The 26219-nt window shown below is 32.6% G+C and overlaps 1 protein-coding gene and 1 long non-coding RNA gene across 2 annotated transcripts in view; both read right to left on the minus strand.

Annotated features, from left to right (window-relative positions):
* The window catches only part of LOC134238440 (TPR and ankyrin repeat-containing protein 1-like), a 38288-nt gene extending 13301 nt beyond the window's left edge, over positions 1-24987 (minus strand). Inside the window, exons 1-5 of the mRNA XM_062720569.1 lie at positions 24773-24987; positions 23679-23972; positions 22302-22361; positions 585-1368; positions 182-480 (exon numbers count right to left, since the gene is read on the minus strand). Of these exons, the coding sequence (XP_062576553.1) occupies positions 182-480; positions 585-1368; positions 22302-22361; positions 23679-23972; positions 24773-24964 (1629 nt within the window). The 5' untranslated portion in view covers positions 24965-24987. The remainder of the gene's footprint in view (positions 1-181; positions 481-584; positions 1369-22301; positions 22362-23678; positions 23973-24772) is intronic.
* Positions 17321-21945, minus strand: LOC134238441 (uncharacterized). Its single transcript, XR_009986014.1, has 4 exons — positions 21474-21945; positions 19281-19373; positions 18311-18487; positions 17321-18068 (listed from the first exon to the last, which is right to left on the minus strand). It is a non-coding gene; the product is annotated as an uncharacterized LOC134238441 (long non-coding RNA).
* Positions 24988-26219: the final 1232 nt, after the last annotated feature.

A 26219-nucleotide genomic window follows, 5' to 3' on the forward strand; every position in this document is an offset into this window, starting at 1 on the left:
TAACTATTCGTAAAAAATTTAATTTGGTTGATGCTTCTCAATGAGAGATGCAAGACATTATATATGGAAAGTAATTTGCCATGGGTCTACAACAACTATTCAAATCAGGGCCCATGATATTCTGAGAATAATGAAATATCTGTGTATTCGAAACATTTTCTTTTCAGAGCTTTAAAAATACCAATATATTCCCAGATGAATCACGTTTAAAAAATGGATCTGGAAGAGATGCATCCAACGTAAGTAAAAGCCTCCTCGATGTTGTAAAAACTGGAAACTGGTCGTTCTGAAGGTCCTGGAACTTTGCTGGTAGAGGATGGTAATCTCTTGGCACTATTTTTGATCCTATTTCACTAGCATTCCTTAATTCACGAAAACATTTTTGAACTTCATTGCATAGAACTAGATTCTTGGTGATGAACATTTGTTGTAAATTGGTGTATTCAATATTTTCTTCAGCAATCTCTTCATTTTGGTTTCCTTTTGAAATTTAAAGAGATCATGCATGAAATAAAATTAAACAGGTAACAAGAGACAAAACAAACTGTGAGAGTTAGAGAGAGAAAGAGAGAATAAAAATTTACCCTCATATTTTTTTTGTTCGACTTCCTTTCTCCAGTGACGATCAAATCGATTCCAGAGTCTATAAAGGCAACATGTAGTTTTTCCTGTCCCACTCCTCCCTAACAACAAAACTGGTCTTCTGGAATTTATATTAATAACAGAATGTTCCGTTTCTGTTACTTTGAATGGAAAATCTTTTTTACAATCCATATTCTGTAAGGCAGATAATGCCATATCGGTTGTAAATAAGTAGAATTTAAGAATATGATATTCTGTGACAACATGACTTGCGGGAAATATTAGTTTTTGTACTCCTTCTGTATCCAAAGAGCATTCAAAATATTTTCTTGGAATTCGTTTTCCTTTTGCAAACTTCTGATGAAGCATTTTGGAGCAGTTGACGTATTTTTTAACAACACATTCTTCTCCCCTTGAAATAGATTCTGATATTCTTCTTAGTGCTTCTTCTTTTTTCTCCTGATTTTCAACAATATCCCAAACTCGTATGATCTCTGTATATACACTCCTGCAATTATCATCGATTGCTGAGAGTTTCGATGAAAAGCAGACAGCTATTTCCCATAAAATAGGAGTTGACTCGTGTATTTCTATTTCTGCATTTACATTTGAAATGCCTATTTTTCGACAACAATTGAAAAAAAATTCACCACGAGCTAGGTTTTGTAGTTTTTTGATGATATCTATCTTCCAGTGCTGTGACAAAGCTGGGTTAAGCAATTTACTCCAAACTTCATGAGTGCATTCAATTTCCCATTCATGGCTTTCAAAAAAATGTGGATCAATCTAAATGAAAAAAATTGATATACATATTTATACATTTACAGTATGTCTATATGTAAATATTAAAGACCTTATCCAAAGGTTAAAAACAAGATGTGTTTGTAAAACACTGATGCCCCCGTATGGCAACATAGCAAAGATTAAGCTTTTCTTAAATGCAAATTTAATTAATTCGTACCAAAAGTAGGGTATTCTCATTGGAAAACAATTGTGAAATTTGAAAGTAAGCTAATGTTAAAGTTTTTTAATGAGTACAAAAATCTCCAAGGTCAAGGTCAAAAGGTCATGTAATTAGTATCAAATGAAAGGTCTTGCCACATAAAATACTTATGTAGACCATGAAAGTCCTAGCCCTAACCGTTCAGAAGTTATGGTCAACGTTCAATTTCTTAAAAAGTAGGTCAAACTCCTAGGTCAAGGTCAAACTTATTGTTATTAAATGAAAGGTCTTGTCATAAGGATCAAATATGTAAAGTATAAAAGCACTAGCCCTAAGTCTTTAAAAGTTATGGTCAATGTTTGCTTTTTTTAAGTATGTCAATCTCAAAGGTCAAGGTCAAAGGGTCAAGGATCTTCATATCCAATGAAAGGTCTTCTCACAAGAATTACATATATGAAGTATGAAAGCCCTATCCCTTACCGTTCAAAAGTTATGGCCAAGGTTAAAGTTTTTTCACAAATACGGAAATCTACAAGGTCAAGGTCAAAGGGTCAAGGTTGTTGGTATCCAGTGAAAGGTCTTTTAACAAACATTACATATGTGAAGTATAAATGTCCTGGTGACTACTGTTCAAAAGATATGCCTAAAGTAAAATTTTAAAATTTTCATGTAAAAGTAGGTCAAACTCCAAGGTCAAGGTCAAAAGGTCAAATTTGGTAGTACCCAAAGAAAGGTCTTGTCACAAGGAATACACATATGAAATATGAAAATCATAGCTCTTCTAAATCAAAAGTTATGGGCAAGGTTAAAGTTTTTGCGGACAAACAGACAAACAGAGAGACAGACAGACAGACAGACAGACAGACACGACAAAAACTATATACCCCCGAAACTTCGTTTACGGGGGCATAAAAATCCATTACCATGAATATTCACTTTTAAAGTTGATATATACTAACATCTTTACCTGAAACTACGCAGTACAGTTAAGGTGCGCAATAGAAATATATATACAATATTTTGTAATTATGTTCCCCAAACGAAGTTGGGGAACATATTGTTTTTACTCTGTTTCTTATTATTATTATTATTATTATTTTTCTTCTTCTTCCTGGGTACTTTTTTGTCCGGGAATGATCTTGTAAACTGTTCGTCTGATGTAGGTAAAACCTTTTTAGGGTAGGTAGACATGTTATGTAGATTTGCGGAATCAAGGTCATTTTGCGCGCACGTGCTTGCAAGAGCGTGCACGTGCAACACGTGAAATGACCGATTTAATTGAAATAGGCGTAACTTTTTACATTTTTGATGAACTGCTTTAAAACTCATAACATAAGAATATATTAGAAGTATAAACAATATCGCATGGTCAAAATAGCAAGATCTCACGCGCATGCACGTGCGCTTTGCTCTGATTGGCTGAAATTAAAGTCTCAATATCTTTCTTGTTTATTGACAAAATCCTTTGAAATTTTGAAGATAGCCATGCAATAGGATATCCTACAACATAATATATAGCAATTATCATGAAAACACGTGCATGCACGTGCGCTGCAATCTGATTGGCTGAACCTTTAAACAGCTATAACTCCCTTGGTTTTCAACCAAACAGGATTGGATTTAGAACATAGATATATATAACAGACTTCTACAAGAAGATATGGTCACATGCACACGCATACACGTGCGTGTATGTGCGCTGCAATCTGATTGGCTTAAACTTTAAACAGCTATAACTCCCTTGGTTTTGAACCAAACAGGATGGGATTTAGAACATAGACACATATAATGGACTCCTAGAAGAAGGTATGGTCATCATGAACATTCTTGCACGAGCATGAACGTGCGCTTCGTTCTGATTGGCTGAAACAAAAGTCTCAATATTTTTTTCTGTTTTTTGACGAAATGCTATGAAATCTTAAAATATATACATACTTTAGGATGTACTACAATATTATGTATAACAATTATCGTGAAAACACGCGCATGCACGTGCGTTGCAATCTTATTGGCTAAAAATGTAAATGGCTATAACTCCCTTGGTTTTGAACCAGACAGGATGGGATTTAGAACATAGACAGACATAATAGACTCCTACAAGAATGTATAGTCCTCATGCACGTGCATGCACGTGAAATGAATAAAATTAAAAATACGCTTAAATGAGTTTATTTCTTAATACTTCTGCATTAATTGATTTGATATTAAGTATATTAAAATATATAAATAGTGTAGACAAAACGATATGGTCATTACGCACATGCATTCAGATGAGCACGCGTGCAATGCTAAAATTTATTGCATAAAATGTGTCTTATTTAATAGCGCTTGCAGCGAATATGGCACCAAAAGGGAGTTGGGGAGCGTTTGGGGAACATCTGTAACGGTCCCCGTTACAATTAGCCCTAGTTAAAAATGTATTCATAATAAGAATGGCGATTATTTTTAGTACAATATTTATATCGGATAATTGTAATGATGGTTTATAACTACATATCCAGGACAATTAAATTTTATATTTAGACTTGTCACGTGATGCGACAGTCACCTGTTTTTAGCACATTTATTTGCAGTAAATTTCACTAGTGCAAGGGCATAATAACGTTAATTAAAATTCCAAGTTTAGTTTATAAATATTTTCAACATGCATTGTAGTTTCTGAAAAATGCTGTGATTCTGCCTAAATTCTGCAATTTCATTGTTTAAATTATATATGTATGACCGAATGCTGTATTTTTTGCTGGTCAACGGCATGATATATTGATAAAATTAAACTATTTTTAAGATTTCATCGGAATCGCAGCACTTTTTAGATACCTAAATAGTCCTATAGTTGAATTGTAAAAGCTTACTATGATCCATAGAGTGTATGCCCTTGCACTAGATCGTTTATTAAGATCCCCCACATAACCCCCCGATGTGCTTGCATACAAATATACGGCAGTGTCAATTAACCCTCTGGCTGCGGGAAGGACATATATGTCCTTTTACCGTTCACTGCGGGAAGGACATATATGTCCCCGGCGACGTCATTAATTTTATTCCGTAATATGTAAAGTAATTTCAGTAAATATTGGAAAATTTTGTTTGTCTGGCACCTAAAATAGCTAAATAAGAAAACTAAAATATTTTTTTTAATAAAGGTTAGTTCTTTATCTTATTTTTTAATTACAAATTACACTGCGTTTAAATGTAATTTCATTTTTGAAAGTTTAAAGAGAAATATAACTCATGTATGTATTTGACATTTTCGTTCGCATGTAAAAGAAGTTTTACTATCCGTAACCAACATTTTTTTTTAATTTTGATTTATTCCACTTGTCCATACCGAGGAAAAAATGGTCGATTTTGAAATTATTACATAATGTGGCATTTTAACTTGACTGCGGGAAGGACATATATGTCCTTTTACCGCTGGCTGCGAAAGGGACATATATGTCCCTGGCGACGTCATAAAGTTTGAGAAGTCTTTTCACTTTCTTAATTGAAATTTATATATTATAATAATTAAATTTGAAGTTTTTGCTGAAATAAAAGCTTAAAAATTTTGAAACAACTACCGATTAATAAAAGTTGAAAGTTAAAAAAAATATATTATAATAATTCATGCATTTTTTATGCACTGATATGCAAGTTTAAAATGCGCAAACAGAATTTACTATAAAAATAAGTAATTAAAATCACTGAGAAAGCTATTAAATTTTACTGTCCATATAATCACTTCCTTAAAAGTAGTTTTACTAGGTACGTATATTGGGTATATTTACTAGTAAGATAACATTAGTGAATTAAGAATTCATAAGCAACTTTCACTAGGCTGGTATCTAAGTATCAATACGACCCTAGCTCCACAACTCACTTTCTTACGACAAAGGATTTAGTATATTCACTAGTTAAATTCACTAGGTTTTTGTCTTAGTGAATACCTTTTCGCAATTTAGTTCTAACATAAATACCGGTAATGCATGTATCTGTAAATCTAAATTAAGGATCTTACAGTCAATTTTGTTGAGGAAAAATCATAATCGTATAATATGATAAAAGATATTACATGTATATTAAAATTTTAAAAAGCGTACTAAATGAAAATACATATAGAATTTTTTCTGCACATGTTCTTTTGTGGGTAAAAGCACGTTACAGTGTATATAATTTAGAAATATTTCAAAAAAGTTTACAATATTCAATTTTTATTCATTTACACATTTTTTCCAAGATTAAAAAATTATTGTTTCTAAAAAATTATCTTGATTTTTAGTTTAAATTAATAGGAAACTGACAGCGGAAATGATATTCATCTGCCTTCGGGTCAATTTTCTAGAATTAGCCAGGACATGCAAATCTCAGTCGCACTCTAGCAAACCATTTTCTCGATGCACCTAGGACTCTGTTAAACCCAACTTTTATCGTAGTATCCCAATCAAATCTTCGAATAATTAATAGATAATCTGTACCTCAATTTAAAAGCTTTATCAACTTTCTTGGAAGAAGAAACAAGTCGATTTGCAGATCTGAACATGCAGGTTTTATTTTCGCAACATGACCCCAGAGTCAATTCAAGTAGGTTTCTCCATTGCAATGATTAATTATAAATGCAATCTTAAATATCGGAGTTAGCATCGTACTCTTTATGCGTTCGTTTTAGAAGATCCTGAAAAGGAATACAATGTTGCCCCCCCCCCCTCATATTTTTTTTTGTCGTATAAGGTTAATGTAAATTTTAAGACATTGACATTTTTTGCTAAATTGTCAGATTTAAAAACACTCATTTTATTGTAATGTAAACTTCTGAAGTAATTGCTATATCACTAACAAAACCACACAAAGTTTTTATGTCAATATTTATGCTTTCAAAATTTACAACCCCCCCCCCCCCCAAACCAATTCTACTATAGAATTTAATTTAGATTCAATTTATATACCGGTAGTCAATGTTTCATTGTAAAAATAATTGAATATAGACCTGACAAATACGTAAAATAAATGAATTTTGTTATCCATGCCCCCCCCCCGGTTGTCATCAAAGCGATTAACATTAATGATATTTCAGATGTACTAATCCATTAAAAAAATGAAACACTGTGACTGTACCCAGGTGCAATCAGGTGATATGATTTGTAAATACATGTTATTGTACATGTACGATCCCGGGGGATGCGGGGGATTTAATTGGTGTATGGTTATTGTTTGCCCTCCGGTGTCTTTAATATGGACATTTATTATTTCAACTTTTTCCAATTTTAGATAAACCCTGAACACACGATTTGAACATCGTGTAAACAAACATGCACGATTTTGTGATATATTAGATGTTCGTTACGTTGCGCAGTATTTTACTCATTATATGACATGAATTAAGGTAAGGTTTGCGCTTACAGGGAGATAACTCTTGCGAATCACCAAAGCGTTTGAAACAGTTGAATTTAAACCAGCTATGCTAAGCATCTCGGTAACGAATTTCCTCTGTCCTACTTGATGTTTGTTGTCACTTATTGTTAGGCCTATAAACAAAGGACGTTTTCAGGAGAAAGTCTTATAACAATTCAAAGCATAGGAATTTTAGAAGCCTTTTAGATTAGCGTAAGATTTCAATTTAGATTCTCAGACTACCTAATCCAATGATTGAGCTAATGTCCATGAAGTGTAGAAATAGGCCATCTTTAAAAAATGTTTGGTTGTCGACCTCACCAGACCGACTGACTAAAATGACCAGACTGAAAACTTTTTTTCAATGCAGGGCGGTATTTTTTTTCTTTTTATTCCTCTTATCCCCCCTAAAAAAATGTTGTTGAAGATTTTCTCACCTACCGACCCAACAATTTTACCCTGAGTCAAGAGAGGGCAAACAAACATTACTTTAAAGATAGCATTTCTGCTATTCCAAATAAAGAAATCATTTAATTATAAAAACAGCAGCTTCCTGGATGCAATGCTTACAACATTTAACTCAAAAAATGGCATACATGTACTATGACAGTCACCAGCCATAACTGAATAAAGATATTTTGCTACAAAGGTGTCTAGAAGTTACTACATATTGGAATAACTAAATCAGCATGAGGTCAAATTCATAGGCTTTTAATTGGTTTAGTTGCAACATGTTCTGAAGTATGTTTATATACATATACATGTACTTCTAAAGGTGTTGCAGTGTAATTATGTTCCCCAAACGAAGTTGGGGAACATATTGTTTTTACTCTGTTTCTTATTATTATTATTTAAGGTCTTCCGTCTCCAACGGAAGACCTTATTGTTTTCGTTCGGTTTCTTTTTCCCTATTATTAGGGTCTTCCGTCTTCAGCGGAAGACCCTTCTATTATTCTTCGGTTTCTTTTTTACCTTTATTATTATTATTATTATTATTATTATTATTTTTATTCTTTTTTCTTCTTACAAAATTTGTGCAGACGATTTCTCGGAGATGGCTCGTTCGATTTGCTTCAAATTTTCACAGTCGATGCGTTGTCATCTGAAATTAATTCCGGCAAATTATTTTTTGGAAATTCACTTCCGGTCGGGAGTTATCGCCCTTTGATCAAAATTTAGAGGACCTCCTTGTCTGTGATGGAACTCAAAAACAACTCAAGCTAGAAAGCTGAAATTTTAAGTGATGATAGAGGACATGTTGCCACGTTGCAACATGGTCAGGATATTTTCCGGAAGTGCCTAGTATGGAAGCTCGGTAGGGGTCAAAATTTAGGACACGTTTTATGAATGGTTTTTTGAGACATTTTGTATCATATCTTTTAAAATATAAATATTTTGTTAAAACATACTGAACAACATTTGTGCAAAATATCAAGATCTTTAATATGGTATCAAAAAAATGTGCTGACTCATCAAATTAAGGGCTGAAAGGGGCCAACAGTTTTTATTCAATAACTTTTTAAAAGTCAATATTTTGTTATACATTATTGAAGCAAAGATCTTTATCTCAACCATCTACAACTATATATTATGGTTTTTATGTCGTATGGTACATAATTAGGGGTCACAAGGAGCCAGAATGCTAAATCTTTGATGCTTTATATCTCGAAAGGGAGAAATAATTTGATAAGCAATATTGAACAAAAGTTGTTCAAAATAATGTTCTGAACAGTATGCAACTTTTCATTTTTTGCTAAACGTCCCCATTAAGGAGTTGAAGGGTTGGCCCCTAAAAATTTCTTTTTCTAATATCTCAAAAACGAAAAAGAATTTCTGAACAATTGTTGAACACAAAATGTTCAAAATCTTAAGATCTTTAAGATGAGATCCCGAAAAGGGGCTGGGCACTCGAATTAGGGGCCAAGAGGGGCCAAATGTCTTCAATCGATAACTCTTTATCGGTTAATATTTTGTAATACATTACTGAAGCAAAGATGTTTATCTCCACCATCTAGAACTATATATTATGATTTCCATGTCGTTTGGTACATAATTAGGGGCCGCAAGGGGCCAGAATACTAAATCTTTGATGCTTTATATCTCGAAAGGGAGAGATATTTTGATAAGCAATATTGAACAAAAGTTGTTCAAAATAATGTTCTAAACAATATGCAACCTTTCATTTTTTGCTAAACGTCCCCATTAAGGAGTTGAAGGGTTGGCCCCTAAAAATATCTTTTTCTAATATCTCAAAAACGAAAAAGAATTTCTGAACAATTGTTGAACACAAAATGTTCAAAATCTTAAGATCTTTAAGATGAGATCCCGAAAAGGGGCTGGGCACTCGAATTAGGGGCCAAGAGGGGCCAAAAGTCTTCAATCGATAACTCTTTATCGGTTAATATTTTGTAATACACTACTGAAGCAAAGATGTTCATCTCCACCATCTAGAACTATGTATTATGATTTCCATGTCGTATGGTACATAATTAGGGGCCACAAGGGGCCAGAATGCTAAATCTTTGATGCTGTATATCTCGAAAGGGAGAAATATTTTGATAAGCAATATTGAACAAAAGTTGTTCAAAATAATGTTCTGAACAATATGCAATCTTTCATTTTTTGCTAAACGTCCCCATTAAGGAGTTGAAGGGTTGGCCCCTAAAAATTTCTTTTTCTAATATATCAAAAACGAAAAAGAATTTCTGAACAATTGTGGAAGATAAAATGTTCAAACTCTTAAGATCTTTAAGATGATATCCCGAAAAAGGGGCTGGACACTCAAATAAGGGGCCAAGAGGGGCCAAAAGTCTTCAATCGATAATTCTTTATCAGTTAATATTTTGTAATACATTACTGAAGCAAAGATGTTCATCTTAACCATCTACAGCTATGTATTATGACTTTCATGTCGCATGGTACATAATTAGGGGCCACAAGGGGCCAGAATGCTAAATCTTTGATGCTGTATATCTCGAAAGGGAGAAATATTTTGATAAGCAATATTGAACAAAAGATGTTCAAATTAATGTTTTGAACAATATGCAACCTTTCATTTTTTTGTTAAACGACCCCATTAAGGAGATGAAGGTTTGGCCCCTAATTATATCTTTTGCTTATAGCTCAAAAACGAAAAAGAATTTCTGAACAATTGTTGAACACAAAATGTTCAAAATCTTAAGATCTTTAAGAAGAGATCCCGAAAAAGGGGCTGGGCACTCGAATTAGGGGCCAAGAGGGGCCAAAATTCTTTAATCGATAACTCTTTATCAGTTAATATTTTGTAATACATTACTGAAGCAAAGATCTTTATCTCAACCGTCTACAACTATATATTATGGTTTTTATGTCGTATGGTACATGATTAGGGGCCACAAGGGGCCAGAATGCTAAATCTTTGATGCTTTATATCTCGAAAGGGAGAAATATTTGATAAGCAATATTGAACAAAAGTTGTTCAAAATAATGTTCTAAACAATATGCAACCTTTCATTTTTTGCTAAACGTCCCCGTTAAGGAGTTGAAGGGTTGGCCCCTAAATTTCTTTTTCTAATATCTCAAAAACGAAAGAGAATTTCTGAACAATTGTTGAACACAAAATGTTCAAAATCTTAAGATCTTTAAGATGAGATCCCGAAAAAGGGGCTGGGCACTCGAATAAGGGGCCAAGAGGGGCCAAAAGTCTTCCATTGATAACTCTTTATCAGTAAATATTTTGTAATACATTACTGAAGCAAAGATGTTCATCTCAACCATCTACAACTATATATTATGATTTTCATGTCGCATGGTACATAATTAGGGGCCACAAGGGGCCAGAATGCTAAATCTTTGATGCTGTATAATTCGAAAGGGAGAAATATTTTGATAAGCAATATTGAACAAAAGATGTTCAAAATAATGTTCTGAACAATATTCCACTTTTCATTTTTTGCTTAACGTCCCCATTAAGGAGTTGAAGGGTTGGCCCCTAATTATATCTTTTGCTAATAGCTCAAAAACGAATAAGAATTTCTTAACAGTTGTTGAACAAAAAATCTTCAAAATCTTAAGAGCTTTAAGATGATATGAAAAAAGAGGGCCGATTCCTTAAATTAGGGGCCATTAGGGGCAAAAGGCCGATTTTTTAAAAACTTTAATGTTCAATGTCTTTTTACAGATTGTGGTAAATCATTATTTCAGAATGAGAATCGCAATCAAAATCTTATCTCATCTCATCAAGAATTGGACGGAAGACCCACTCGTTGCTCGCAACGAGATCTCATCTAGTTATTATTATTATTTTTTCTTACCGATTTTGTGCACGCGATTTCTCAGAAACGGCTGGACCGATTCTCACCAAATTTTCAGATCTGATAGATATTAATCTGAACCTTGTCGGAAATTTTTCGTAAGTACGTCGTCACTTCCGGTCGTGAGATATGGAAGATTTACTGATTTTTAGAGGGTCAGCTTGTCCTGAGATCTCCTCCTAAACGACTTAAGATATCAACTTGAGATTTTCAGTGAAGGTAGAGGAAGGATAGTAGATGTGACATTTTGCATATAGAGCTTTCCAGGTAAGAAGGCATTGACGCTCGCCTGGGATCGAAAAATAGCCTCATACTCATCTCGCAAAAATTGACACGTTTTCTTTTATATCTTTTTACCTGGGAATATTTTGTTAAGACATATATAATAAAAAATGTGCAGAATAGTAAGACCTTTCATTTGATATCAAGTAAACGGGGTTAGTCCTTCAAATTAGGGGCATAGAGGGGCCAAAAGTCTCTCGTCTTTAACTTTTTTGTTTTTCAATATTTTCAAATGATATTAGTATAGTTGATAGAAACATTTCTTATTAGGCTGAATATATAATTCGTTTGTAAATTTATAAATTCAAACTCGAGATATTAAGATTCAAAAATCTGAAGCGGGAACTAAATGGCGGCGGTCTCTGTCAATTCCGACATTTCGCAATAGCGGTTAACAGAGGCAGCCGAGCGTTTGCTTGAACGAAAGTAACATAAGGAGCAATGAAATGTGTAGGGATACTTGGATTGTCACGTCGTAGGTTCGTTGCAATTCTGTGTCAAACTACATTCATAATCCAAGGTCTCCTTACAAGTTTTCTTTAATTGGTTATGGTTGTTTCTCAAAGTAGAAAAAAAGAAAAGAATTAATGTGCAAATTAAGTACGCATTGATGATATTATCTAAATCAAAAGGATTTAATCAAAATAGAAAAGGCATGATTCCATGATATTTTATCAAAGATTATAGTCAAAGTCATATCTCATCTTATCGAAAATTCGGACGGAAGACCTACTCGTTGCTCGCAACGAGATCGCATCTAGTTTTCTTCTTCTTCTTCTTCTTCCTGGAACTTTTTTGTCCGGGTATGATCTTGTAAACTGTTCGTCCGATGTAGGTAAAACCTTTTTAGGGTTAGTAGACATGTTATGTAGATTTGCGGAATCAAGGTCATTTTGCGCGCACGTGCTTGCAAGAGCGTGCACGTGCAACACGTGAAATGACCAATATAATAGATATAGCCACAACTTTTCTTTTTTTAGATGAAATGCTTTGAAACTCATAACTTGAGGATATATTAGTAGTATAGACATGACGACATGGTGAAAATAGCAAGATCTCACGCGCATGCACGTGCACTTCGCTCTGATTGGCTGCAACTAAAGTCTCAATATCTTTCTTGTTTTTTGACGAAATCCTTTGAAATTTTGAACATAGCCATGCATTAGGATATCCTACAACATGAAATAAAGCAATTATCATGAAAACACGTGCATGCATGTGTGCTGCAATCTGATTGGCTGAAACTTTAAACAGCTATAACTCCCTTGGTTTTCAACCAAACAGGATGGGATTTGGAATATAGATAGATATAATGGACTTCTACAAGTAGGTATGGTCACCATGCACATGCATACACGTGCGTGTACATGTGCTGCAATATGATTGGCTGAAACTTTAAACAGCTATAATTCCCTTAGTTTTCAACCAAACGGGGTGGAATTTAGAACATAGATAGATGTAATGGACTTCTACAAGAAGGTATGGTCACCATGCTCATGTATGCACGTGCGTGCACGTGAAATGAGTAAAATCAAACATACACTTGAATGAGCGTATTTTTAAAATAATTTTGGATTAAATACTTTAATATTCAGTGTATTAAAAATATAGATTGTGTAGACAAGATGATATGGTCATGACGCAAATGCATTCACATGTGCACCCGTGCAATGCTAAAGTTTAAAGATTTTTGTACACTTCTTTGTAAATGTTGTTAAAATCTCAGATGCATAGAGTTTGTCTTATCTAATGAAGCTTACAGGGAATATGACACCAAAAGGGAGTTGGGGAGCGTTTGGGGAACATCTGTAACGGTCCCCGTTACAATTAGCACTAGTTCATGGACAATTTCATCAGAATATTCAGATGTAAAGATTGTCATAAATACTAGAGTTCTTCCATGGAATAAATTTTTAGAATATCTTGTAGCACAGGAAGAGTTTTATTTTGAATATTTTTGGCCAATTTATGCCTAAAAACAATATCAAAAATAACAGTTAGTCTTTAACGTTCACCATGACAAGGTGATATAAATGTTGTCTTTAAAAGCGTAGAAAAAGCCTGATTTTCATGTTCCGAACCCATAATATAGCCCCTGTTTCATGGAAATAATATAGGGGACATACTTATTTTTTTAGTTCAAATTAATGAAAATGATCAAATTAATAACTCCATGGATTTTGATGGAATCGGTAGATATGTAAAACGTTGATTTTTATATTTTTGTTGCCATGGCAACGGTTTCACTTAATCAAGAAAGATTGAAAAATCTTCTTTTTTACCCAAATTTTCACATTTTTGATAACGGAAAATTAAAATTTTAAATAATAGAAGCATGAATTATACTTATTCTGGTCATTTTAGTTTAAAAAGTTTGATAATTTATAAAATAAATCAATTTTTTCAATGAAAATAATATTCGAGGTGGAATATGAAATACGTTAAATTTGGCGTCTTTTACTAAAAAAATGGGACGGGCAATATCTTTGAAAATCATATTAATGATGAAGCTTATCTCCCTGAATAAATTGATATATAGCATGTTTGCATATTAAAAAAAATAAAAGTTGGAGGGAGACGCAAACCTTACCTTAAGACAAGTGATAATCTTCAACCGCGTGTCGACTTGTCCGAAAAAAAAACCCAAGAAAAGTAAGGAAATCCTCATTAAATACTGACTGTTGAATTTTGCTTCTAATAAACTGAAAACACCTTTTTTTATAATTCATGTAAAAAAAAAAGACAAATGGATTAATTGTTTCGGATGGTCTACACATTTTACAGCTTTAAAGATTTTTAATTTAAAAAAAGTTCTCCCTATTTCACCAAAGATGTTTTGTTTGAAAACATCAGCCAATGTCTGTATGCAAACGTATATCAAACTTATAAGCACGGGGCTTTGCGTCAGGTATTTTTTTTTTCTTCTAATTTGCCAAACTAAATATTAGACCGGAAAGTAAATTTTACGTAAATATTAACATTAAATAAGGAACCTGTTGGTAAATCTTCTTCATAATTCTTGGATTAATTTTCGGCAATCAAGTGTTGAATTATTTAAAGTCAACATTTTTAAATGTCTACTAGAATAAAAGAATTATTTAAACAACTTTTAAAAGAATTTATAGAATTGTTTTCGATACATTTTAATTTGAATTCATTGGTCAAAGTTGTTATGTTAAAAAATTCTTCTTTAAAAATAAAAACTTTTTTTTTGGGGGGGGGGGGATAATTTAATTTTGGTTTGTATTCAATTTTTGAAGAAAGCGATAAATCTGTGCGCCGAGAGACAGAATCAAATATTTGAATTTCTATTATTTTTTGAGACCGCGCAACGTTAGAAATTGCAATGCATGCTGACGGAGAATACATGTAAAATCAAGAATATAAAATACTATTATTTGTCTATACTATTTTTATTTTTATTTAATTATACTTACAATTACTTTTAAAACGTTTAGAAATGATTATAATCATTGTACATCAAACTGTTTTTAATTTGCGTCTGATTTTGATGTACATGTATATTCATTTCTCGCAATCGTTTATCAGTTTTCTATGATTGGGATGACATAAAACAATTAACTGAAAAAAAAATCTTAATATAAAAATTTGAATTTACGCAAATGTATAAATAAAAACTTCTTGTTGATATATCGCATATGAATTAATTCCACTTGTACACATTCCTGTAAAAGAGGCGCACTTAGCGTTAATCCGAAATATTGAAAATCGCGCAAAATAATGTCAAAGAAATTGTGACGTCGTTTTAATCTCGCAGTGACGTTATAATTTCTGTACACTGACGTCGCAGCCAGAGGGTTAAATACGTATATATACAGAAAATATATTAATAAAATTGTGAAGAGGACATTAAATCCAAGTTAATTGCCAATAGAATATCTGTAAATAATATTTCATTTCATTATAGAATACATTTTTCGTTGAGAAAATATAACTTGATCTGCCTCTCACTGCATACAAACTACGTCACGGTTTACGAAATGACGTCACATTGACAAGTGTATTGCGATCAGTGACTTGTTTATAACTTCTTATGTCGGATTTAACTAACGACAAAACAGCATGCTGTAGTAAGTGTTGATGTAGTTTGATGATTTCTTACAGGTTAAATTAATAAACCACCTCATTTTGTGGTATTTTAAAGAATTGTTGTATGACGTATATTTTGTATGATGTCATAGTTAAGTTTTCCCGTACAAATTAGGCTCAGCCCCCTTTTTGTAACTTTAACTGTGTTGCGTAATGATCGTGCTACAGTATATTGTTTCTTTAAGTAATAACTGAAATTAGCAATTGGTAAAAGTGTGTAATATGCTTATGCACAACATAGGAGAGAATATGTAAGCATCCTCATTTATCGCGCGCATTTTGGCTGACATGTTTTATATCCATAGCTTCAAAACTAAATTTGACTACACTATTTTCAGAGCCCAAGACAGGTGTGACTGTTCAAAAGGAACTGAAAACTCATCTCAAAGGCACCCAACCACACCCAAGTTGAATTTCCCGAGGTACGTGATATTAACCTTCAAAGATTTGAATTGATTGTAACTTTCTTGAGATGGACAACAGTTCGTTAACTTTATCTTTTTTTATAGTCTGTCCCACGACCGGAACGTCACTACTTTTTGCAAAATATCTCAAAATAAATAAATACCTTGGACTTCAACCTATATCCGATTGGTAGATTGATTTTTTTCCAAACTTCCTGCATTTATCCGAACCCTCGAGGTCAACCAGTGTATACACACGGCGGCAAATTCAAAGTCTGCGGGGATTTAACATTGTCAAAATGGCCACCGCTTCGGAAGGGGATCATACATTGTTCGTAATTTTCCGTACATTGCCGTCAGTAAAGAAATGACGTAACACACGTTCGGGAGTGCTCTATGGTTATCGACGTCCGAATAACCTATAACGCCCGAGATTGCCAAGTATATATAATTACGTCTTCAGCAAAACTTTCATACGATTACCCAGATTGAGACCAAAGGGATCAAAGATTCATAAAAGGGTTTTACACTGCATAAAGCAAAGAGGTATGACTCAATTCAAATATAACAGCGTAAGGCTTGGATAAATTGCAATCTTCACCATGATACATATAATATATAATAATAACGAGACTAGGTTACTGCAAATTTAGCTCGAGTGAAATGACTGCTTTTATCACTACAGTAGTATTAAAATTTTTATTCAAAATTGCTGCCTTACCTTTACGTTTCTCCATAACTCTCCATATAAATCCAACCCATTATAGTTTGTTGTAAACTTAAAACACACGGTCAAAATAAACATCATATCGTATCTATGTGAACAAGTGATGTCCTTACATGCACATGCCACAGATTTCCTGCTTTTGTTATACATCCAACGATTTAAACACATAAATCTTTCGTTGATATTATTTTTTTATTTTAAATCCTAGTGCAAAACAACATTTGTTGTCTGCATCAAACTACGTCACCAATGAATGTTGACCTTGTCCTTCCAAAACTTCCTGTGTTAGGTAAATTCAGACCCAGGATATACATTTTTGTTTACCACAAATATAACAGAATACCAAAAATTAAAATATTCCTATACACACAAAATTAAAATACATAACACAAGTGTGAAGGATATTTATGAATTTTTTTTAAATATTTTTTTTCCTAAAACAATTGAGATTATATGAGTTTTCAGAACAATTTTTTTATTGTAGGATACTGAATAGCTAGCTGGTGAAGACTGAAGACACAAGATGGAAAAGCACAAACATGTCTGTGTGCAATACAAATATTAAGCCAGAAGTACCAGCAGATATATTTTATAAGGTATGAAATAATGCAGATGCTCGAGTTTGGTTTTCAGTCCCAGCAAAATTTTTTTCTCAAGTATTTGTAAATTTTCAAAGTATGTTTATTCATTGACGATTCCCTAATGCACAAACATGTATATGCCTATACTATATCAGTAGTGTATCAGCCCTGTTTGGACTAGGCGAAGCTGCATATAGGAAGTAGGGCTGTCTCGCCCTCAGGGCTGAGATATCTCTGTCTCGGCCCGTTGCCAAGGGACGGTCTCGGCTCGCCCTCTTATTTCAAATCAAATATGTTTAATTTGTGTGAATTAAGAATAAAATTTATATTTAAGAAATAAAGACAGATTTTATATATATAAAATAATTTGACTAGAATCTTAGGATCTAAGTATCTTACCAGATTTTTAATAAGTCTTTAAAATTATAAATTGCTTCAAACATAAAACAGCTTTAGATTATAGGATACACCAGTTTGTTTGAACTGTTTTCATTGTTTTGTTAAGTAAAATTTAAAAATATTTTACAAGATAAATTATTTGTTTATAGGAAAAAATGTTTATAAAAGTCCAGCGCCCACTGATGCTTGAGTGTGGAGTCTATGCTGTTGAAAAGACTTCAAACAGAAGTGAGGAAATGTCGACATCAGTCATCTATGAATGAAGATGGAGATCAAGTCTCAATCCTAAAATTTCTGTGGAAATGGTGTTGTCTAGATCATCCAGTAATCACTCCATTGGCAGACTACCAGGTCATCTTTGGTTTTGTCAATACTTTGTGCCTGAAAAAAATAATAAAACATTTTAATTCGTCTTAGAGATTTCAGTGCGTAAAAAAAATACTTTTAAATTTGTGCAAAATGAAATTGAAGATACATTAAAAATTCAGATATGCTCATCATATTAACATGAATTGTTTACTTATTAAAAATACATATACTTGGTAAATTCTCATTTTCAGGTTTCAATCTGAAGTATACGTAGGAAGAGTAAAATCTTTTTCATTATTCATATAAACACTTACTAGCTGTGATCCAGAAGAATGTTCTGATTGTTTTGTCCAACATAAGATGAAATTAAATCTGACAAATTATTCTTAAAAAAATTGAGTGAACTGTCTTCTTCATGCAGGCATGTCTTTGTTACAATATCTCGACTCTGCATGGTCATCATAACTTCGAACTCTAGTGAATTATGCAACCTATAAAAACATAATTTTGTAAGTACATGTAATAAAAGTATAATCAAATATTCTATGCTTCAGTCATTATTACATTTTTTGATCAATGTGTGTTTATTCTTTCAAATGGTGAAATTGTGCATTATTAAAGGTGCTTCAACACAGATTTGAAGTTAATATTTTTTCAAATATCCTGTAAAATATCATTACTATCACTTATACTAGTATACATGTATTGTGATAGCATTTCACACAAAAATATTACAAGAGGCACATGGGCCACATCGCTTACATGAAAAGCTTTGGCCATGCATGCAGTTCTTTACAAAATTTATCCGTTTGTTATACCTTTTGTGATCCCATTACCTACCCCCGGGGTCATAATTTGAACAATTTAGAATCTACTCTTCCCCAGGTGCTTCCACATAATATTCAGCTTTTCTGTCTCAGTGATTCATGGAAAGAAGATTTAGGATACTGTGAGAAAAATATATACTTGAAAGATTAGAGGGAAAATTGTAACATGTAGACATCAGGTGCTCAGAACGTCAAAAATTCATTCTCAATAAATGTACAGTGGACCTTCAGGTATCCGGATGCCAGATAACAGGATGCTTCAGTATCCGGGTGATTTTTCTTCAAACAAAATTTTTTAACGTTTAATATTCTAGATAGTTCAGATAATTCAGATATGCGGACACTTCACGTATCCGAACAAATTGACTAAAAACCAAAGTGGTCGGATAAATGAGGCTCCACTGTATTTAAAAGACGCAGGATATTTTGAATATCTTGAATTTTATAGTAGACTTACTACTTTTGTTATGCATATCATCTTTGCCTTCGCCTAAGATTTCTGGTCTGCTTCTTTCTTTATACTGCAGTGTCTAAATCAAGCTTAATATTGCTGAAAAAAAGAGAAATTGTCATAAATGTGTATAACAGGACATGATTTTCATCATAGAGTGTTCCAAGGAACAAATGTGTCACTTGCTTTTAGCTTCTTTTAAATTATTAAGATGTATCTAAATCTAAGAGTGGTCAGCTATTTTTATTCTACTGGCATATACTGTATGCAACCTTCAACTGAATACTTTAGTTGAAATCATTATAAATGATAATTATTCATCATTTTACATGTTTTAATATGTGTTTCAAAGCAATTGTTACATTGCACGATCCACTTTGTGGGATCCAATTGTTATGTACATGTATTTTCATAATATTTAAGATATCTGTTTGTGTGGTTACTGAATATCAAAAAGTTTAAAGAACAGTATTATAAGCTCATAAACATGTATAAATGTTAATTTATCAACACTAACCACTCAAAAGTCTTAAGTTAATTTAAATATTGTCTGGGGTATTCTTTGTAAAGTAGGTCAAAGGTCAAGTCAAACAAGCTATACAAATACTAGCATATAAGGATAAAATGTTTTGTTTGATGTACCGGGTACTCTGACTGACCCATCAAAATGCCCCAAAAAATAGAAATAGAGACCGTTTCATTTTAAAACTGTGGTGTATTATTTCTCTTGGATGCTGTTAGATTAAAAAAAAATTTAATGATTAATATTTCATCTGTCTAGTAATCTAGTGTGTATTGAAAACTGTTTTAAACATTAATAAATTTCGGAGTCTGCAATTTTTTATAATGACACTTTAACATCAATTTGATCAATACTACATGTATTAAACCAAAAAAGCTACCTACCTAGCCTCCTTGAAAAATATGTGTCAAAGTACATCAAACAAAAATATTTTAATCATGGCCTACAGTTTTTAAACAAATGCAATTACAGATGATAATCTTCTTGGAATTAAGGAAACTGAAATTTCAAATTATGTTCACATTTAAGCAGTATAGGACTTTACAGAAAAAGACGATGCTGTTGAGGCTATGTGCAGCTTGAAAATAGTGTTCACTTGCCCTCTCCCATCTCAGGATTAGGTTGGTAGGTAGGTGAGAAAATTATTCTCAGAAAATTCAATTATAAATTTTATTAAATGTTTCTCCAGAATACCCCCCCCCCCCCCCAAAAAAAAAAAATTGATTCCTGGAGATTAAAAAACAAGTTTTGGGTCATTTCAGCCAGTTGGTTGGGACAGGGCAATCAAAAATTTTCTTTGAAAGATGGCCTGACTGAGATATTAATTTGAACTCTGCATGAGTATGTGTTTGAGAGTATTAATGGAAATTTCTCTCTGGTGTTACATGTGTATAAATTTTATTTTAAAGTCTGTACTCAGATGAACGATTCAGCCTATCTTAACTTTTTAAGCTGATCAAATTAAACAGACATGTTCTTTCTGTTTTCCTTTCATGAATACTGTGCTTAAATGCTGAAAATGGTTTCCTGAAACAGCTAGTACATGCAGATTTATCTACCTAATGTCTGGTTCTGCTAATTAATTCATCAATATGCATGCATGAACATAATTAATGACCATTAGAACTCAATCCTGTTTAATTGACAGACTTGATAAAAAAAAACATGATTTGCACATATTTTAATATTATAAAGTTTTGAAATGTGTTTTAATATCTATTAAAAACTCTGTTTTGATGTCCCCAGGGTGTTGGTACTACACATAAATGTAAAAATAAAAATGCACTTCAGATCTACCTGCCAAATGGATATAAATTGAAAATGAAAGTAGAAATAAAATTTTAAAACTTTAGTTACTATGATAATCAGCAGGTTTTTTTCTTTATGGTATTATTTCACCTACTTGTTTAACCATCTTCTTGTTCTATTATTATCATAGAAATACCCTATACATTTTTCACACATGGGCTTACATACATACCGTTTACAGAGCACTATAAACATTAACCATGAGCACTACCCAAATAGCTGAAATCGTTGTATCTAATGTCATCAATGTCACGCGTTTTGAAATAGATATAAACTCCTAGCATTTATAGACACTTCTTTCTTGTGTGTATATGAGCTAGTAAAACAACAACAGCGAAAAAATACCATAGAATTAACAAACAACTTACGTTTTAAACACTGGCGAGCTTGCATCATCATGTCAACATCCATTATCCACAAGTTGTACTTCGTTAGATTCGGACTATTTTCTCGCAGTTTATAATTAAACTTGTTAATTGCTGTTAAAATTTATTCTAATTCAAAGGGAAAGTTATATTATCAGTGAAAACAATTTAAATTAATTCCTTTAATTTTTAAAGATTTTTCGGAAATTTATTTTGCAAAGGACGACTACTCCCTTCGAAAACTGGTTCCCGGCCCCGTAAACTAGACGTTAATGGACGAGTTTACCATGTTAAATCCCCGTAGACTTTGAATTTGCCGCCGTGTGTATACACTGGTTGACCTCGAGGGTTCGGATAAATGCAGGAAGTTTGGAAAAAAATCAATCTACCAATCGGATATAGGTTGAAGTCCAAGGTATTTATTTATTTTGAGATATTTTGCAAAAAGTAGTGACGTTCCGGTCGTGGGACAGACTATAATTAGAGAAACGTAAATGTGTACAACATATGGGGGGATGCTTTCATATTGATATTATATCTGAAGTAATGTTCTATGAACGTGTCTCCATATTAAATTCTGCTTCTCTAATATTTTTTTCTATTTCAAAAAGGACATGACTCTTTTTTGGGGGGAGGGGGGTATATTGTGTAAAGTTTAATTGAAATAAGCTTTCGGAGAAGATGAAATTGTGAAAAAATCAAAAGGACATTCGATTCGTGGCAAGAACCTGTGTTTCTTTTGAGCTACATTTTGAAATGGAATCATCCATTTTTTTTAAAAAATAATTTCCTAAATGTTAAATTCAATTGTACTGCTGTACTGCTACTTACTTGCAATTTCGTTTCTTCATCCAAAATATTATCCAATACTATTCCAGAACCCAGAGATTCCTAGCAATAAAATATAGAAATTTCACTGCAGTAAACCTGTTAGGAAACACACGCCTGTACATTAGAACGTTTGCGACCAAATTCTTATGATTTTGAAAAGAATTGATACAGGCAAAACTAGAAAACAGAGAGCAGAACGGACATGGAGAATATCGTATGGCAGTGCGTAGGGAAAATCTATAAATAAGCGTTTATAGTTTTACGTTCTACTTAATACGTAAAAAGATGGGACTTATTTTTGAAAAATAGGATTCGAAAATGATTCAAAGCAGTTTATCAGTGTTGCCAACAAAAAGATTGGGAATAAATCCAAAATCGTTTTGCCAACCTGTGAAAATGAATCAAAACAGTGGATGAATTTGCCGCCCTTTTGGAGCGAAAATTCAAGGAAATAGAACGATACTGATGCTTCTTTATGCGGGGCGTTAGAATGATGTCATCGACCACGATATACCTTTCCGTCAGATTGAATACTTCTACAGGATGGGCGGTTCGGTCCTGCAGTGCCTATAATCACATCTAGCGAAAGATGACAAAGCGTTTCGATTAATTACTGTATTTTGGCAAATAATCACTATGGTTTTAATTTCGCTATGTTTGCTTTTCTTCATTTTCCTCGAAATTAAACCCAGCTTGAATTCTAAGATTAGTTTTTAAAAACGTTTAAATGATTATACGAAATTTGAATTAATTTCTAGCATCATGAAATTAAAACCATCGCAATGAGCACTTTTTGAAATATACTGAATTTTTTCACACTATGGAATTAAAACGATTTACAGTAATTAATATCGTGACCAAAAGATCTGAAGATTGGTTGGCGTGTCTGGGGTTGGGTGTTCGGTCCGTGGATCTACTGCATGTGTGCAAAACCAATCGGGGAAATTTGATACAGAAAAAAATTATCTATCGTTGCTATGCTGACGACTTACAGATCTAGATCATGAATGAATCCCAGGATAATTATAATTACATCCCCTTACGACTAGCTTAATACCTAAATAATAACTTTATGTAAGTGCAAACTTGCTTGAACTAAGCCTAAAAGCACGCAACTCGTGCACGCAATCAGGTAAAATTGATTCTTAAGTGTTTCTTGAAAAGAAGGTGAACATGTGAAAAGGTTACGACGACATCAACAGACAACGGATAAATTTCGATCAGAAAAGCTCACTTTAGCCTTCGGCTCAGGTCACTTAAACACCGTAATGCACTATCTAAAATGTTTTTTTTTCACCTAAAAGACATACGTGAAGAACGATAGACTTATCACATGAGGTTTACCATCTACCAAGACAAATATTAACAACATATTACCTTAGTCTCAATTTGATTATGTGAACTGCATTCTTGCTCTTTTGAAATTGAATCGTGTTTGTTCCTCTTTTTCTTCATATCTTCTTCAAAATACATGCTTATATCTTGTAAACTTTCAATCATTCGTCTGATTTCCTCCATCAGTTTCTCTTTCTTCAACGGTACGTCATGCACTCGCACTTCAGATTTCGACTTCTTTCTGGTACAACTCTGATCTTTCTTATGATCATCATTGTCATCTTTATCATTGCTATCCCTCTCTAATTGTGTACCCTTAGAAGCTAAACGGAAATACTGTGAAAAAGAAAACAATTCCAAGCATGATAATACCAAAATTATAAAAGATCTTTTGTACGTACACACATTTTATTATTTTTTTATTTTGCTAATAATTTAAGGGGAGATGGAATTTAAAAAAATACTTGTAATTCAACATTTTCCCAAGCAAATATTTTGATTAGGATTTGACTCATCCCTCTAGGGTCGATTTCTTTAAAAGTCAAATCGGTGTAAGGCTGTACTGAGAGAAGGATATGGGGATAACGAACAGTATTCAATCTCAAAGTCCATAATCTGTTTTACTACTGCTGTTTAACAGGTCTGAGAATGCTGTTGGACTTTCTAGGATTAAATATGGAGAGCTGTTGTAGAAGACATGGATATCAAAGTATTTAAATCACTAATATTAGAAGCTGTTTGAACTATAAATTGAAAAAATATATTTAAAATGCTTAAACACTGTAGTAAAAAAATTGAATGCTTTTTCAAGACGAAGGAACGGGTTGGCGAAACAAAAATATCAACTTCTTCATGAAACCTGATCCCACCTTTGATATTTTAAAGGTTTTTGTTTGTACTGCTCCAGATTTGTCTTGTTCAATAGACTTTTGAACTCAAGTACCGTTCATTATTGCCAAATATTCCATGGATGTTGTACATCATAAGGCTGGTTTTGATTTTAGTAAAAAACATTTAAGTTATTGTACAAACAAAAATTATACTGAAATTGGTTGTATTTACATTGTATCACACCAGAAATGCTTTAATGAGTTGACTAAAATGTATCTATTTTCTTCAGATTTAATTGTACTCACCTGTAATCTTTTATCTTTATCACTTTTTAAGTATTCTACAGGCAATTTTCCTTCGTGATCTTTTATGTTTGAATTAACTCCCTTTTCACATAGCATTATTGTAACGTCTAAAGTAGTGGAATTATTTTTTGCCTTTGCAACTACATGAAACAAACTTTCACCAAAAAGATTGACAGCCTTAGGATCTAACATCGGATACTTTTCCGAATTGTTTTGATACAAAATAAAAAAAGGGTATCGAGATTTTTTAATGTTCTATCAGACCTGAAAGTTTCATAAAAATCTAACGAGCCGTTTTCGAGAAATCAAAATCGGTAAGAAAAAAAATAATAAGAAAAACAGTCTAAAAACTTTGCCAACAATGACACATTTCCTGAAAAAAAAAATCATTTATAATCTTAATGTTTAAAATATATTTCTAGTACAAACATGTATAACTACATTCATAGCTTTTATTTTCTAGCTTTATATTACAAACTTCGGCTACATTTTCAAAATATTAATTCTAATAAATAAGTAATTGGGAAAAATCTTCTCATTTATTTTTTTTTTTTTTTTTTTTTTTTTTTTTTTTTTTTTTTTTTGCTTTTAAGGACGTTCGATCTCTAGCTTTTGAGTTGATTTTGGACTGGACCTTTATTTCTAAAATTCTGCATCATTTTTAAGTTTTAATATTCTACAATGCAAATTGAAATATATCCATTGCTAAAACGCAATAAAGTTCCATTCAAGTAAGATAAATCCAGGGACTATATTTTGTGGCGGAAGGTTTTTAGAAGAAAATTATCAATTTTCCGGCCTTGTTGAACTATATACAGTCCTGTTAGTTTAAGATTCCTATTTTCCCATGCTGGTTGCACACAAAGCATTTTTGCAGTGAAATGCGTTGTTTGTTCTGAAATATCCATTAAATTATTTCTTATGAATTACTTCGACGAGTTATAACAAATATAGTACATGTAAGTATATTCTGAAAGTCCAGGAATAAATTGAGCCAATTTTACATAAAATTAACAAATTTTTAGTAATAATTAAAAATTTACATCATATACCCCCACTTTTTATGTTCTTTTCTGTATATTTAAGATAACTTTGACCTATCTGCTTAAACTCAGCAAAAGTTTAAGATTTTAAAATAATTATTTTGCTTATTAAAATTTCAATGGCAGAAAAATCCTATTTTGTGAGTGTGAAAAGGTCAAATAATTGATTATGCCTAGCAATTTGAAATATTTTCTTAGTCACAATTTTAAAGTATCTTTTTTTGTCATCTCTCACGAGAGATGACACATTAAGTTTGATTTCCGGATGTGAAGTCCCATTGTAAGCTGCCATTTATCCATCGGCAATCCTCGGCTGACACCACTACGTTACATGCAAAAAATGCGAGACCACCCGATGAGCAACGACTGGTCAGTTTGAAGCGATGATGCTGTTTTCTAAATAT

This window comes from Saccostrea cucullata, unplaced genomic scaffold (genome assembly GCF_032062105.1).
Source record: "Saccostrea cucullata isolate Sc308-1 unplaced genomic scaffold, CSIRO_AGI_Scuc_v1 ctg3319, whole genome shotgun sequence".
Classification (NCBI taxonomy): Eukaryota; Metazoa; Mollusca; class Bivalvia; order Ostreida; family Ostreidae; genus Saccostrea; species Saccostrea cuccullata.